The 15,696-nt window shown below is 46.2% G+C and overlaps 1 protein-coding gene across 1 annotated transcript in view; it reads left to right on the top strand.

Moving 5' to 3' along the window:
• The first annotated feature begins 1,647 nt into the window (after window positions 1-1,647).
• The window catches only part of LOC139650047 (slit homolog 1 protein-like), a 39,500-nt gene continuing 25,451 nt past the window's right edge, over window positions 1,648-15,696 (top strand). The window contains exons 1-6 of the mRNA XM_071526586.1: window positions 1,648-1,745; window positions 2,419-2,490; window positions 3,775-3,846; window positions 4,815-4,978; window positions 9,637-9,784; window positions 14,869-14,940. Coding sequence (XP_071382687.1) covers window positions 1,648-1,745; window positions 2,419-2,490; window positions 3,775-3,846; window positions 4,815-4,978; window positions 9,637-9,784; window positions 14,869-14,940 — 626 coding nt within the window. The remainder of the gene's footprint in view (window positions 1,746-2,418; window positions 2,491-3,774; window positions 3,847-4,814; window positions 4,979-9,636; window positions 9,785-14,868; window positions 14,941-15,696) is intronic.

Here is a 15,696-nt window from a genome sequence, read left to right as displayed (position 1 = left end):
CACACTCATCTTTTAATGGGACAACACTGTGAAGATGAGGCAAGACCCGACAAGCTAGAGTCAACTTCCAAGGTACAACTTGAACTCTATAAGGTCATGCCCTAGCTTCTGTGTGTGTATGTGTGTGTTCATGCATGCAAGCATGTGTCCCATGAATTACTGAACTGTGCATGTTCAAACAAAATGCAACATTTCTTTTTTGTGAAGGTTTAACAGTCGACTTGAGTTCAATGTATTCAAAACAACAAAAAAGCAAACGCACAAATTCCACTTTTAATTGTGGTGTATTTGCAGTGGCCTGCAAAGCGCTGTTTTAATTGCTGCTTCACCATGAAGGCACAACCACCCATTCATTAGATAGATTGCACAAGACAACCACTGTGGCACCAGTGTTTTTTGCTATTCTCTTTTGTATGCCGTTGAACCCATGTCTGTGCAATCGTCATTCCAAGGAAAGTTCTGGAAAGGATGACCCAAAGAGGACAGTATGTGAGTGTGATGTGTCTTGTGGATTCTTGGGAACTGATTTTAACATTACTTCATGAAGTTGTTTTTTTCTGTATGGGTGCTTGTGTATGTATTAAGGGATAGCGTGCTGTGGTGTACATGCACATAAAAGAAGTAAATGTGATCATGGTCTCACGCAGCAGGACTGTGTTGTGTAGGTCTGTGTAGATTCTGGTGTTGTGTGTGTGCTCTGGTGTTCCCAGCCTCTCTATGGGCAACCATAAGTACTCTGTTTATGTCTGTCCGAGCTGTGGGAGCCATCTATGTGTGTGAGTGTGTGTGTGTTCCGAGACAGGAGCCTCTCTGGCAGGGGCCTAGCAGTTCCAGGAGGTAGTGTGTGTGTAGAAGAGGGGCAGAGCCTCTCTGAATGAGGTTAGCTCACCATTTAAGGAACAGACAAAAGACTCCGCTAATTAAAACTATGGCTACTTGTGTTTCACTCACTCTCCTTCCCTCCCTCTCCTCTCTGACCCTCCCCTCTGCTCTCTCAAGCTCTCACTCTCCACCTCTCTCCACACACATGCACTTTTCAAATGCTTAATTTGTACCCACCGTTAAGCGCTGGACACACACACGGTGCCTCATACTGAAAGATAATGTTCTTTGTGTGGCGGCTTCCCAGTGAAACCGCCCCACAGGCTCAGCTAGGACCCCTCATTGGTCGCTGCCCTGTTGCTTGTTTGTTAGGTCTGTGTGCAGGCAGTGAGTTGGACACCTCACACTGTGGCATGGGCAAGGCACAGAGAGCAAATTATAGCATGAGTGAACACTGAATAATACAGCCACTATAAAATAACCACTCCACTGTGAGTGGCGCTCTCCATGCAGTACCACACCTCAGGCTTTTGGCACAGATTGGAGAGGAAAAAAAATCCCTCTTAGGTTCCTATTCTGAGTGTTCTAAGTGAAGGAGTGACACTGAATACTGTGAATTCAGCTGGTTGAAAAGCAAGATTTAACCACTGGGTTTTTGGAGTTTACAGGAGAAAATGGGTGAAACGTGTTCATATTTCTCCCAAAAATGTGTTGTGTAGTGTTGTGCTGTGCGTGAAAAAAAAACAAAAAACACACCAAACCAAACCAAACCAAACCATCCATAGAGGTATTGGAGATAGAGGTAATACGTTGAATGTGATAGTAATGCCTTCCTATTGCCGTCTCCACAGGGATCTGAGTGAGAACTTCATCCAGTCCATCCCCAGAAAAGCATTCAGAGGAGCTACGGACATCAAGAACCTGTGAGTACTTCACCCATCCCAGCATGGTGCATGGAGATAACTCAGTGAATAAATGAATGAACGAACGAACGAACGAACGAACGGCAGAGTGAATCATGGTTATTCAGAGCAAATCCACACAAATCACACTGAAAGCCAAGTGGAAAGAGGAACAGTGTGCTCCATTCAGAACACACACAGCGTAATCCCAGCACATTAACCTTTTTCTCTAGCTGGCTGAGTTAATGGCACTTGGTGAGAGTGAGGCATTATATGCATATTGGTGTGTATAAGTATGCTCAGGGGATTGTATATATATCACTGTGATTGAGTGGGCCAACTACCTTGCATACACACACACACATCCCCACACGCACACCTTGTAGCTATGGTGATTTACTTCCTCACCGGTGTATATGCACATTCACACACAGCCACACACTCCCTGATTTATGAGGCGTATTGATGCAGATAAACAATCAGCACAGTCCCCTCTCGCCGCACTGTGGGGTTACATGAGCTGAGATGACTACATCACTATCGATTTACCATAGCCCATCAGTGTAATACTTACTGTATCAATGATTACAACAGCCCCACAGGGACAGAGAAAGATTGTGTGTGTGTGTGTCTCTTTCTGTGTGTGTGTCTTGTATAACCAAACCTCTCTCTCTCTCTTCTGTGTGCTCTGCAGTCAACTGGATAAAAACCACATCAGCTGCATTGAGGATGGAGCCTTCAGAGCGCTGAGGGGCTTGGAAGTGCTGTAAGTACCCGAACTCAACAAACACAGTGATGCTATTCACCCGACCCCACCCTGTAACATTTCATTACAGCACTTAGTTGAATTAAGACATTGTTTTGCCCTGCTAATAACCATAACTAATATATACACATAAGGCAGGCCTTTAATTAGCTTGGCCTCGGTTATTATGCCCAAGGCCCCCAGTGGGCCTCGGCGGGGCCCAACCCCGCCTCAGCCCACATCATCAAGACCGGGGTCCATTAACTCATTGTTCCCCTCCATCTCACTGCCCCCACCCCCACCCCCCATCCCATCCAACCCATCCTGCCCTGGGCAGGCTGGCTGACGGGGGTCCTACTCTCTTGATCAAAAACCCCCATTCCCATCCAAGTAAGCATTCCGCTGCGGACACATCGGTGGCCGTGTTTGTCGTTGTGCGGTTTGGTAGGTTCAATTAATCATCCCTGTCAAATATCATAATTACAGGCCTCTGTTAGAGCTCTCCACCTGAAACAATGTAGACTAACACTGGAGACAGGGGGACAAAGGGACTTTGACAGCTTTGTTATTTTTTATGGTGAAAGACGGTGTTGTGTCGTGCATGTGTGTTTGTGGGGGGTTTTTGGGGGGTTGGGGAGAAAGGCATTAAAGGCTGCTTTCATGGTGTGGATGGATTGCAGATGTAGGATGGGGTTGTCATAATGGTGTAAGAGGGGACGGGGTGGGGTGGGGGGGTTGTTTTGATGGGGTCTTTATGCATAGGTTTTATGTGGGGGGAGGACAGGTTGTGTTAAAACGGGGCGCAGGTTGAAATATGGTACAGAGGTTATTAGGCTGATTGAAATGACCTGATTCTCTCACTGCAGCTGATGCCCAGGATAGGGTGTGTGTGTGTGTGTGTGTGTGTGTCTGTGTGTGTGTGTGTGTATGCGTACGTGTGAGTGTGTGCATGTGTCTGTGTATGTTTCTGTGACTACAAGCAGGGGCACATGTGATCATGCCTGTGCTTGCATGTGCGTGCACATGTGTGTGTGTGTGTGTGTGTGTGTATTTGCATGCACGCATGAGTGCAGAGTGTAAGTGCGTGGGAGGTGGGAGGGCTTCCCATCTGTGTGGAAAAAGGTGTTATATTCCCAGCGGGATGCCACAAAGAGAGAGGGAGAGAGAGAGAGGAAAGGGGGAATAGATCTGAAAAGATGGAACAGGAGAACAGGTACAAAGAGACTCTTTTGAAGCGTAAATTTAAAGATGTCTCTTCTCCCCTTGCGCTGACGATGTGACTTTGTTCCCTCTTCTCTTTCACAGAACTCTGAACAACAACAATATCAGCGGCATCCCAGTCTCCAGCTTCAACCACATGCCCAAACTACGCACCTTGTAAGTAACACCTCTCCACCTACTGTATCACAATGCTCTACCCCCATGCCTTTCTACATGTATTTGTTTCAGGCCAAAATAAGATGCTGCTCCCCATTTATACAGCTCACACAGTAGTTGGACTGTGTATAGTAGCTTGAGAAAACACTGAGGTCCCATATGATCTAAATGGGAATAGATAGATTCTGTCATTCCAGGCGGTCTTGGGAGGCAGCCATAGCCACAGTGAGCCACAGAAGGGTCTGTACCAATGCCAGGGGCCATTATCCCCTCCATCTGAAGAACACACAACAACAACTGGCCCAGATCGACACAAATAGCCCTCAAAGCCTATTGTCTGTATGTGATTACTAAATCTGAAATTATGTACGAATTAAAACAATTATGCTCGCTGGAACTCGGAGAGCCACGGCTTTGCTGTTCTTGTGGTGGCTTTTTTTGGGATTCCTTGGTCCCAGTGGGGTTATATAGGTTTTCTCTGTGTGTGTGTGTCTATGTGTATGTGTGTGTGTGCACATGTGTTTTCAAGTGTGTATATGTGCTCCAGATTTCCACCACAGCATTCAAGAGTTATTCTGGACAAGCGCAGCATTCCAGGAATGTCTTGTTTGGAGTATTGGGTTTAGAAAAGTCCTCTTTAGTGTTCTTCCTTTAGAATGTGCCATTTACAATCAACCATCTAGTGTGTCATTTTGAGTGTTTCGCTGCAGGGGTTGCATGTGATGAGCACTAGGGAAGAATAGACTGTCGTTGGTTTGGTAAGCACATCCAGGATTTAGGTTTAGTGTGCAGCTGTAGCAGGTTTTATGGTTTTTATTGCTGTATACACAAATGCTTCAGCTGGCTAGATCTTATTAAGATAGCAAAGAAGGCATAGATGGTCTTCTAACTCACCAATTTTCAAATTCTACACTGTTTCTTACTTCTACTCTCTCTCTCTCTCTCTCTCTCTCTCTCTCTCTCTCCAGCCGTCTCCACTCCAACAACCTGAACTGTGACTGTCACCTGTCCTGGTTGGCCCAGTGGCTCAGACAGAGGCCAACCATTGGTCTGTTCACCCAGTGTACCGCCCCCCCTGCACTCAGAGGACTCAATGTGGCAGAGATACAGAAACACGAATTCACCTGCTCAGGTAAGATTTACAGAGTTACTTACTTACAGAGTTGCACACACACACACACACACACACACACATACACACACACATACACACACCCACACACACATACCTCTGCAACATAGATACCACAAGGGCATTGCATTTCATCCATGTATGTAGTATTTATTTAGCCTATTTCAGTGCATATTAACACATAGTGGATAGGACAAGGTTGCTTTACATCATGTCAACAGAGGTGAAACTTTTTGATGCACCATGGTAATTTGATCGGATCTTATGTGCCACAAAAGTCTGTTTTTGGTAGAGCTTCTCCTCCCTCCACTCCCACTGTGTTTCTCTGTCAGCCGCTCCACCTGGCAGCCACCTGACAGCTCCTCTGCCCCCAGGCAGCCCCTCGGCTCTCCGCTGGCCCTTTCATGTGTCTCCAGCTCTCAGGAGCTGGCAGCAGTGCCAGAGAAATGCCCGCCGTATAACACACAGCTGGAGCAAAGGCTGCCCCACTGACAGCAGTACCCCTCTCCTCAGCCATCATTATTCATGGCTCCTCACCTCCTCACATAAGGATTATTGTGGCTTTGAACTCTCTCTCTCTCGCTTTCTCTTTCTCTCTCTCTCTCTCTCTCTCTCTTTCTCTTTTTCTTTGTCTTTCTCTTTCTCTTTCTCTTTCTCTTTCTCTATCTCTCTCTGTCAGTGTGCGTGCATGTGTGGGTGTGGCATGGCGTGCATTGGGGTTATCATATCAGGACAATGGAAAAACAGCATGAGAACCTCCTCTCCCCTCAAGGCCATCTCACTGTAACACCAGCTGCGAAGGGTGTGTGTGTGTGTGTGTGTGTGTGTGTGTGTGTCCCTCTCTTTCCATGGGTTGTGATTTTTACGCAGCCATACGGCGTGACAGCACAGATCATTAACTATTCATCGCCCAGGGAGAGAGCTCCAAAGCGTGGGAGTGTAACGATTCCAGATACGAACGGGGAGTGGGGGGGTGTCGGGGAAAGTTAGGGGTCTGGTATGATATAGGTTGGGGAGAAGAATGGGGGTTGCAGTTCATGTCACTAGAATCAGCTACAGTTGAAATACAACAATGATGATGATTTTTATGGCGTGGTGTATTACTATATTTGTCATAAGGGCGAGATGAGCCCTAATTGATGTTGATTGGTTTTCTGTGTGTCTCAATACATGATCATTCAGACTGCTGCGACAGGACAAACAACATGACAAACACAAAAACTACAGCTATGTATTTCAGCTACTCTGTGTACAAATACACAGCCGTGCAGTCACACACACACACACACACACACACACACACACACACACACACACACACACACACACACGCATACTCACAGTTTCATCTTGAGTGGATGAGTGACCAGCAGTTGAACTCCCAGTGAAGGACTCATTAGGGACCGGCTCGCTGGCACACACACACACTCACACACTTTTGTATTTTCGATGTTCAGCATTGTGTGTGTTTGTGTGTATGCAGTTTGTGCTGTGACCAGGCCAGGCCACCTGCGGGGGATTTGGGGCGGGGTGGCGCTGTGTGTGGAGAGAGGAAGAGGGGGAAGAGAGGCATGTTGTTGTTGTGAGAGGCAGGAGAAGGAGAATAGGGGTACAGCATGTTATTAGTCGTTACTGGAGGACATGGTGAAATTCTGCAGTGCGCACTGCATCACGGCTCATTGGCTCATTGTCGGGTTGTAACACATTATAGTATGGTAATTACTTCTCCCAGTAATGAGCAGCATTACTGTTTCAATTTCAGTAATAATATAGCAGTTACCAATCAAAGCAATCATTTTCAACATAATTAGTCATCACCCTCTCACTTTTAGCTAGTTAAGATGAGAAATGGCAGTAAGCTTTACTCTTTCTGAGTCGTAGTATTCCCTCTACCTCTAAGCAAAATATTGACGCAATTTGCTTCCCTTTATCATTCACAGGAAAGGTGAATGGGTTATCGTGATTTTTGAAAGTACAGCAGGATGTAAATGCCAATTTCGGGGGGTGTAAAAGAAAAGTAATACAACGAGTTGTGTAATGAATTACTGCTCCCAATGAGTGATAAATTACGTAATAAATGACAAGCCCAACACCAATCGCTCCCCTGCCTCAACATGGACTTCTTTGGCTAAGACTGAGGGAGAAGAGGGACGGGAGGAAACACAAATCCTATAGTGGGAAACAGGGAAGAGAGAGGAGAGAACTGTGGGACCCAACTGTTGCACTAAGGAGGAATTTGAGAAAAGAGAGAACTGGGAGGAAGCCAGTCATGTATTTTTTGAAAAAAAGGAGAGGAATGAGGTGGAGTGAGGTTAAAGGATAAGGCCGGTGTTTTTTAATGCATTGCTTACCGTCAACAAATCCTATGAAAATAACAAAATCAGCAATGATTTTGTTTTGCCAGCAAATCTCGGCAGCCATAGAACTCCATTGTATTAAAAAAACGGTTAAAAATACGTCAAAGAGCCATGCCGTTGCTCTGGGCAGCATATTTCATCATCACGATGCACCGGGCCAGCCGACTTTTTCCTCAAACAACTTAATAAGCAGGCTGTAAACAAGTTTGCGATCTCAGGAAAGTAGTTCCGTAGCACCGAAAATAGTCCCCAGCGTAATGAAGAATTTGTTCCCAGTTGAATTTGATTTGGTAATAACTACAACAGTCTGACTTTTCGTGGTAACAGTTAGCAATTTTTAAAATTGAAACTATGTCTTTGTGAGCTGTATTTCAAGGTTTTTAGCTTACAATTGAAGCCAATGACTTCTGGGTTGATGGCTAAAAACGGTACGTGGGAAGTCAGAAAGTAACGGGAGTAGAGCAAACGCATTGCTGATTTTGTTATTTTCATAGGATTTGTTGACAGTAAGCAATGCATTAAAAAGCACCGGCCTTATCCTTTAAATGTAAAGACTTGCTAGCAAATGGAGGGATAGAGCTAGAGACAGGGGGTAAATGGGTAGCAATGACAGTCATTGGCACAGATATGGGAGTGAAGAGGCTGAAAATGAGGGAGCACAGAAGAACGAGAGGCACGGCGGGTGTAAGGAGGAGCAGAAAGAGTAGAAAAAATATTGTGGTTAGAGGAGGGGAGAGAGTGATAGAGAGGTGAAACCAAATAAAAATGAGGGAAATGGGAGCGGAGGAGGGATTAGAGGGGTAGAGGTGGCGGATGGGAAAGAGATAATGGGGAAAACAGCGCTGGGTAGAGTGGGGGGACGAGCGTACATCAAACAGCTTCACCTCAAGTATACCTGTCAGAGAGCTGTCATTGTTAAGGCCGCTCCAGCTGTGCTCTGCACTCTCCCTGATCCCAGGCCTGTCAAATATGCCATGTTAGATCAGAAGGGAGTTCTGCTCTGCCCTACACCTGATCCCAGATCTGTCAAACCTCTGCTATCCTAGATCACAGGGCCTCAGATCACATGGGCTGAGTGATTGTGTGAACGCTGCCTGTTCATTCACGCTCTGGATGCTATTTGTTGTGTTTACCTGACTCCTAGCTCTGTCGAAGCAGCGCATTCATGCGGTTAGTTGATTGTGATTGGGCAGATATATGAAGCCTGACCCCATCTTTAAGCGGCGCCTATTAGCCAAATGGCCCAAGAGCCAGTGCCAGGATTTTATGGTGTATTGCATTAAAGCATATGATTGGCAGCAGCCCTTCATTGTGGGGAGTGGAGTTTCGAGCACCGTGCTTTCTCAGTCACTCACTCTCACCATCACGCACTCAATCTCTCTCCTCTCTCTCTCTCTCTCTCTCTCTCTCTCTCTCTCACTCTCTCTCCCACATGCTCCATACAGGCTGAGAGATAGATAGGAAAGTAATCAAATATTCATGGTTTGAAACTCGGATTAGTAATGCTGTGTAAATGAGGCCATTTAAAAGTCTGTTTTATTCATTTTATCTGGGTTAGGCTTACATACACACATCTTGTACACCACACACACACACACACACACACGCACACACACATGCACCACGCTGGCAGTGCGAGCACTCGCTCTTCACCACATCATTGACAGTGCTGGTGCTTTTTGAACAGGTATCCAGAGACAGCATGATGGGCTGTGTACTCTGTATGCAAATTGAAAAGTTGAAGTGTTTTCGAACAAATGGAAGAGAGAGACTGGAGGGGGGGTGGAGGCAGTCAGAAAGCTGAATGTGCAGAATGCCATGAATTCCACCCAGAGTTAGACTGTATAGAGAACGCAGACTCAGGAGGAAAATTCACGGGGAGATCAATGGATGTTATTGAGAGGCCTTCAATCGGCACTCCGACTCTATTATTCACGTCTGTCTTCTCCTCTCAATATACTCTGGCATTCCTTTGATAAATAACCTAGTTTCTTCCCTACTGACTCACAAAGATGTACTGCTTTACAATAAAGTCAAGAGCAGGATGTTCCATTGTTTTTCCTCAATGTCAAAGCATCCCTGGGAATGTAGTCGGTGTTCATTTGCAAGTCGGTTTATATGAAACTTAATAAAGAGCTGAAGACATGTACAGCGGTGGAACAGCCTGAGTTGTGCTGCACTAAAACACACACACACACTGATGCTCACACACCTGTAGGAGCGACATAATCATTTCCTCCAATCTCATCATCTCTTCCTCCCTTCTATGATTTTTTTTTTCTCTCCTCCTTTCCGCTCCAGGTCACCAGGAGGGCTCCGGCATGCAGCCGTGCAGCATCGGGGGAGGCTCCTGTCCGGCCATGTGTACCTGCAGTAACAACATCGTGGACTGCAGAGGGAAAGGTCTCACCGCCATCCCAGCCAACCTGCCGGACAGCATGGCCGAGATGTGAGCTCAGCACCCGCTTCCTTTGCCACACAATAACAATAAAATCCACAAGTACAAGTCAAGTCAAGCCAAGACTGCACAAGCACAGATTCTTCATAGTCCCACGGCGTATTTGTGGTGATTACATATTGACCAAATTAATTATCCATTTATTTTAATGTAATCTCAGCTCTCCAGTTCCCTAGTTGATCAGCTGCTTCCATCTTTTCTATGGAGAATACAATAACATTAGACTACTTGGCTTGCTAGTTAACATTACCAACTGAAACATAGCTCATAGCATATTATACACACTACTTATTCAACAATGTGCTTTATTATAAAATGCTAGAGTATCTGATCATACAAAAGATTTAGATTTATGTACATATTACTATATACATCACTATTTTGCAGTAGTGCATATAAACTAATAGGCAAAGAACCTAGAAGCCATTGAAGCTCATCAAATTCCACCACGAAGAAGATTATGGAGCATTAAAAACATAGCTAAAATGTGATTTATAGTTAAAGTTACATTTTCACAATAATACAGCCATATACTAAATAAAAAACAGAGTTGATTTGTACAAAATGAAACCACACCAATGAGGAAAATTCATAGCTCCCAGGTATAGAGGAGCGAATAGTCTCACTTGTGGTTGACCAAGCTGAATTTAGCTCTTGAAGACCACCATGCCGTGGTAAAAAAAAATGCCTCCACTGCCAGAAGTACAGCAAATGAACCCAGCCAGAACCAGTTAACTGTGGTGTGTGTGTGTGTGTGTGTGTGTGTGTGTGTCAGATTTAGGAAGGTTAGATTCCTCAGCACAGTGCAACTGGAGCCCACCTCTGCTGCCCAGCGCCCCTCGGCAGCAGAGCCACAGGAAGGTGATAGATTTCAGAGGAATCCGGGGACATCCACAGCTGCATTGTTCTCTGAAGCATGCCACTGCAGGGTATTTGTTTGAGCGCGCGCATTCGGAGACGTGTACGTGTTTCCATATGTATCTGCCCGCGTGTGCTCTTGCGAGGGTTTAACAAGGCTGCGAGGACTTAAGCATGCATGTTTTATGCACATACGCCCTCCCAGCTCTCTTTTCTCGCCATGCATCGCCAGGCAGACAGACACGTACATACACATGCTGTACATTGAGAGAGAGACACATGCAGACTTACAGCGCATTTCGGATTCAGACTGTGTGCCTCTTATCGGCTCAGATGGCTGTGAACCGCATGTGAACACTTTGCTAACATCCCTCCCTCAGCTTATCAGTCTTCTAACATCTGTCTGGGTATTAACTGTTTATGGCCCTCATGCTATCAGCCCACTGTAATTCCCTGGAATGCAGGGGCAGACTTTTATGTCAACATCATGCTTTTACTCTCTTTTTTGAGGGTTTTAATGCCCCCTGGCACAAGTCTGCGTGAAATAGTGCAGCAGAGCCACGAGTCGGGGAGAGAGAATGGGGATGAGGATGAAGGGAGAGAGCGGGAGGTAGCATCGCATGTTCTTCCAAGGCCCATGTGTGTGGTTAGGAGGACACAGCAAGTTTCTAGGTCTCTTCTTCCCCATGGGGTCTGTTTATAAATACCCAGCTAGCATGGAAGTCACAGATCCCATGTTCCCCAACAACCCTGACCCATTTCTAGTGCAGTGGTGTGCTAAATTTCCTAAATTGGACACACAGACACTGTGCGTTCCTGTCTTATCGAATGACCACCCACCAAATATTGAGAAGCTTTTAAAAGACTTTGCACATCCTACTTCTTTGGATTTTGAGACATAAGTAATTCAGGCTCACCCTTGCATCCCAGCTATTTGCCATGTTTTATGTTATGTAAACCTCTCCAGCATCCCCTCCTGTGGTAATATCCCACAAGTAAGTATCTGAGAGAGGCTGTGATGTGATCTATGAGCCCAATAACCAGCTAGCAGCACTAATGGGAGAACAGGGAGACAGCTGAACGATAGCTCTACCATGCACAGGTTTTATAGACAGGAGATTCTCCCTGCACTGCAGACTTTTTTAAAAGTCTTTCTGCCCTTCACAACTAATTGGTACTAAACCGTGTCCTGCTAATAAACTGTATTATGTTCTGATTCATCTTTTACAAGACCAGGGTGAAGTGTTGGCATATATCACGCACATTCCTCCTGTCCTGCCCATCCGAGCCTCACCTTACAAGTTCTATTCCCACAGCTATCTTCTCCTCACTCTTTTCCCTCCTCTCCACATTTCTCTCCGCATTTCTCTCTGTCTTCTCTCCCTCTCTCCCGGCCTACTAAAACACCACAGGCGTGTTAGAGGAGGCGGATCAACGGTGAAGGAAAAAGGGGGGGGGGGTTCTGCTCAGTAACTTGGTACAGCAGGTTTGATCTGTGCTTGAAGTTCATTATAAAATCAGTTTCAATTACAGCGAGGCGGGCTGCTGGGTATCAAGGCCAGCCTAATGCCTTGTTAATGAGGCGCTCGGAAACTCACACACACTCGCTCACTCACAGACACAAACACACACACGCACACAGACACACACGCACACACACTGCTCTCATTACGTACAAATGGGAGAACTGCAACCTCCCTGCCCTGTTCTTTCCTAATGAATGCCAGTGTTTTGTGTTTATGGCTGTGGGGATGTGAGCTGGTTTCTGTAGTCCTCTCTTGTGAGACCAGGCCCAGTTAGCCTAAACACTACCACAACAGATTATTATTATGCACCATAGTCTCTGTCTGCAGTGACTGAACTCTGCCATAAAAATCTCCCCCCCCTTTCATCCGCCGCTGCGGTCCTGCCATCCATTTGTGACTCACACACACACTGGGTGAATACCCAAAGGCATAATGTGTTTCCCCTTAATGAAAACCATGCTCAGACCTTAATGAAAAGGATGAAAACCATTGATTGGGCTGACACAAACACCGGCTCTCGCACGCGCGCACACACAGACACACACATATACAAACACACACACACACACACACACAGAGATGTGCAGTCTGATGAATTGGATGAGAATCATTGATTGTCCGTCTGAAGGCTACTCTGAGAGATTGTTTCTTTTTTCTCCTCTGATTGGACGGAGCCAGTCCTTTGTTGATTGGAGGGATTTAGTCCTTGCACGTATCGATCTGCGGAGAGCGACAAAGCGAAGACTAAGGAGTTGTCAGACAGTATTGTACCCTTGTCTGACTGGCAGGGCTTTGTCATATGCTGACACACACTCGAGTACCAACACATGTGGGCATGCACTTACACAAACGACACACACACACACACACACACTGGAACACATGCAAACAGCATGTTGAGCACCAGACTGGTTTGGACCAGTCGGACAGACTGGTTGATGAGAGAAGGCGCTAAAGCCACTTGGCCCACCACCCTGCCTCATGGTGAGGGCAGGAGAACCACAGCGCTGTCGCCCCGCCGTAAATCCACGGACACTCTGGGACAGTCTGTGACAAAAACAGACAGACAGAGGGAGAGAGAGAGAAAGAGGGAGGGAGAGAGAGAACATGGCCACCGCAGGAATCTGTGGTCTGGAATCACTGCTATCCTAAGAATGTCAATTGCGCTCCTATATCGCTCCATAAATGGAGGCCCCTCCTTTGAAGGGGGAACATTCTTCATTGAAAAATATGGAAACCCAAAACTGCTAAGTGGCTGTGGGCTTTGTCTAACTAAACATTTACCCCCCATGAATGGACATTAACACAGCAAGCAGGAGGCCTGGGAGCCATGTAGTAAATCTCAAATGCCTCTAATAGAATAATCAAATCATGCGGGAATGACTCTGCCTCCAGTAATCACACATTTATGAGGAGAAAAGTTAAATCTATCAACAGCATTCTTTTTCGCCAAGGAGTTTTGCAGATTTTGAAATATTTTAATTCATTTTCCTGTGGTAAGAAATGGTGTTTTAATGATCTTCAGATTCCTTCACTAGCCCGGTTCCGGGCCACTGGCCTACCATACCTCTCCCAGGCCCATGTCCCATCAGTTCCCTTGCTGTGAAGTGGTATGGCAGGACGACCAGACAGGCCCACAGCTGCCTCCCTCTGGGCCCTGCTAAGCCTTGTTAAGGACAGTTTTAAAAGCTGTGAACTGACCTGCAGATAAACAGCCCTCTGCCAGCTACACCAGGGGATTGGGCTGGGGCTGAGCTGGGTCCTAAGTAGCAGCCAGCCTGACACATACACACACACACACACACACACACACACATACATGCCCACACTAGTCACTAATGGGGTTCAGTGATGTCTGTTTCCCTAGGACCATCTGAGACTGATTAGGGTTGGTGACTACCCGAGTTTCCGCTCTGTACTAAGTGAGCAAGTGTGTGTGTGTCTGTGTGTGTGTGTTGAATTTTTCAACTATCTGTATGGTGAGATTTTGTCAGACCAAGGCTGTCTCCTTGTCCACTTTGCTACAGCAGCTCTCAGACTTAGAAGAAAACCAAATGTAAAGTAATATTTCACTTTGTTGCAACTGTTTATATCTTGCAATAATACAGAAACAGTTGCAGCATTATTTTGGTCAATCCACTCTATTTGGTATATGAGTTTGAGTCTTTTCACCCAGACACCCAGAGGTAAAAGTTTTGTACAAACACAAGTGAGATTATTATTGATTTTTGGGACTATTCAGGATCTCATGTGAGGACATAAGTGCTGAAAACTATAAATGTTATCGCTTTTACTTGGAAGACCTCCTGGCCCTACCCCCCCTCCTCCTTCCCCCCCAAAAATATAAAAAATATCTAGACAGTGTCTTTCCCCTCCAGTCTTCCTCCGCAGCACTTCAGGAATCAGACTGTTTATTGGTTCTGAGGATGTTATGACTCCACCATGCCTGGACCTATTACAGCCGGGGAACAGATCTCCTCTAACATAATCAGGCCAATCACCAAGGGTCGGAGGTGATGGGGGATTACTCAGCTCTGTTGCCATAGAGAACTCTATTGTTTGGTTAACTGATGGTATCTCCTCTCCCCTCTCCTCTCCTCTCCTCTCCTCTCCTCTCCTCTCCTCTCCTCTCCTCTCCTCTCCTCTTCTCTCCTCTCCTCTCCTCTCCTCTTTCTCTTTCTCTCTGTCCAGACGTCTGGAGCAGAATGGGATTAAGTCTGTTCCTCCCGGAGCCTTCTCTCCCTACAAGAAGCTGCGTAGGATGTAAGTACAGCGGTACACTCACCTCCTCAGGGCTAAATAATATAGATGTGAACAATGAGTTTAGGTCTGGAGAAAGAAGTGACAATCGACACTGCTGAGGAGCATGCAGTATTTATTTTGTCTGCGCCTAAAGAACATATTCTTGTTCTCGGACCTTAGGTTGCATGGGTTGCAGGCACTCAAATGCTACATGAGCATAATAACAGTTCTTGTATTTCATTGCTGCACACTGGTATTCCCCTGGCTAGTGTTGTCCAGTGTGTGTGTGTGTGTGTGTATGTCTGACTGTGTGGGCAAACTGTAAACTGTGGCTGGGATGATGAGGGGATGGAGAGTGTGCTGGAATGAAGGCTGAGGCTTTGCTCGCTCTCTGCTCTGCTGGGAGTGAACACTGACAGGCTGGTAGTTGAGACTGAGTGGTTTTTCACCCGTTGGGCCAGTCGTCCAGCCAGCCAGCCAGCCAGCCAGCCAGCTTACCAGTCAGCCAAACCCATCCCTCCAACACCACCGGGCCTGACCGACATAGCAGGAGGGAGAGGGAGGAAACGGGAGGTCAGGGAGTTTCTCTGCCCTTTTTAAAGAAGAATCCAGCGCCGTTTTATCATCCAACTCCCAGGACAGTTTTAAGTTCAAATGAGGTGAATAAAGAGGAGTGAAAAGAGACTTATAATGCAAAATTCTATTGAAATAGCACACATTTTTATTACAGTGACGCACAAAGTAGTGCGTCACTGCTTCTATCCAGTAACTGGACGT

This window comes from Centroberyx affinis, unplaced genomic scaffold (assembly GCF_046629955.1).
Source record: "Centroberyx affinis isolate AG114_WGS23_722 - 3 ecotype Tasmania unplaced genomic scaffold, CSIRO-AGI_Caff_v1 ptg001434l_1, whole genome shotgun sequence".
NCBI classification, from domain to species: domain Eukaryota; kingdom Metazoa; phylum Chordata; class Actinopteri; order Beryciformes; family Berycidae; genus Centroberyx; species Centroberyx affinis.
This window is presented reverse-complemented; position numbering and strand designations above follow the sequence as displayed.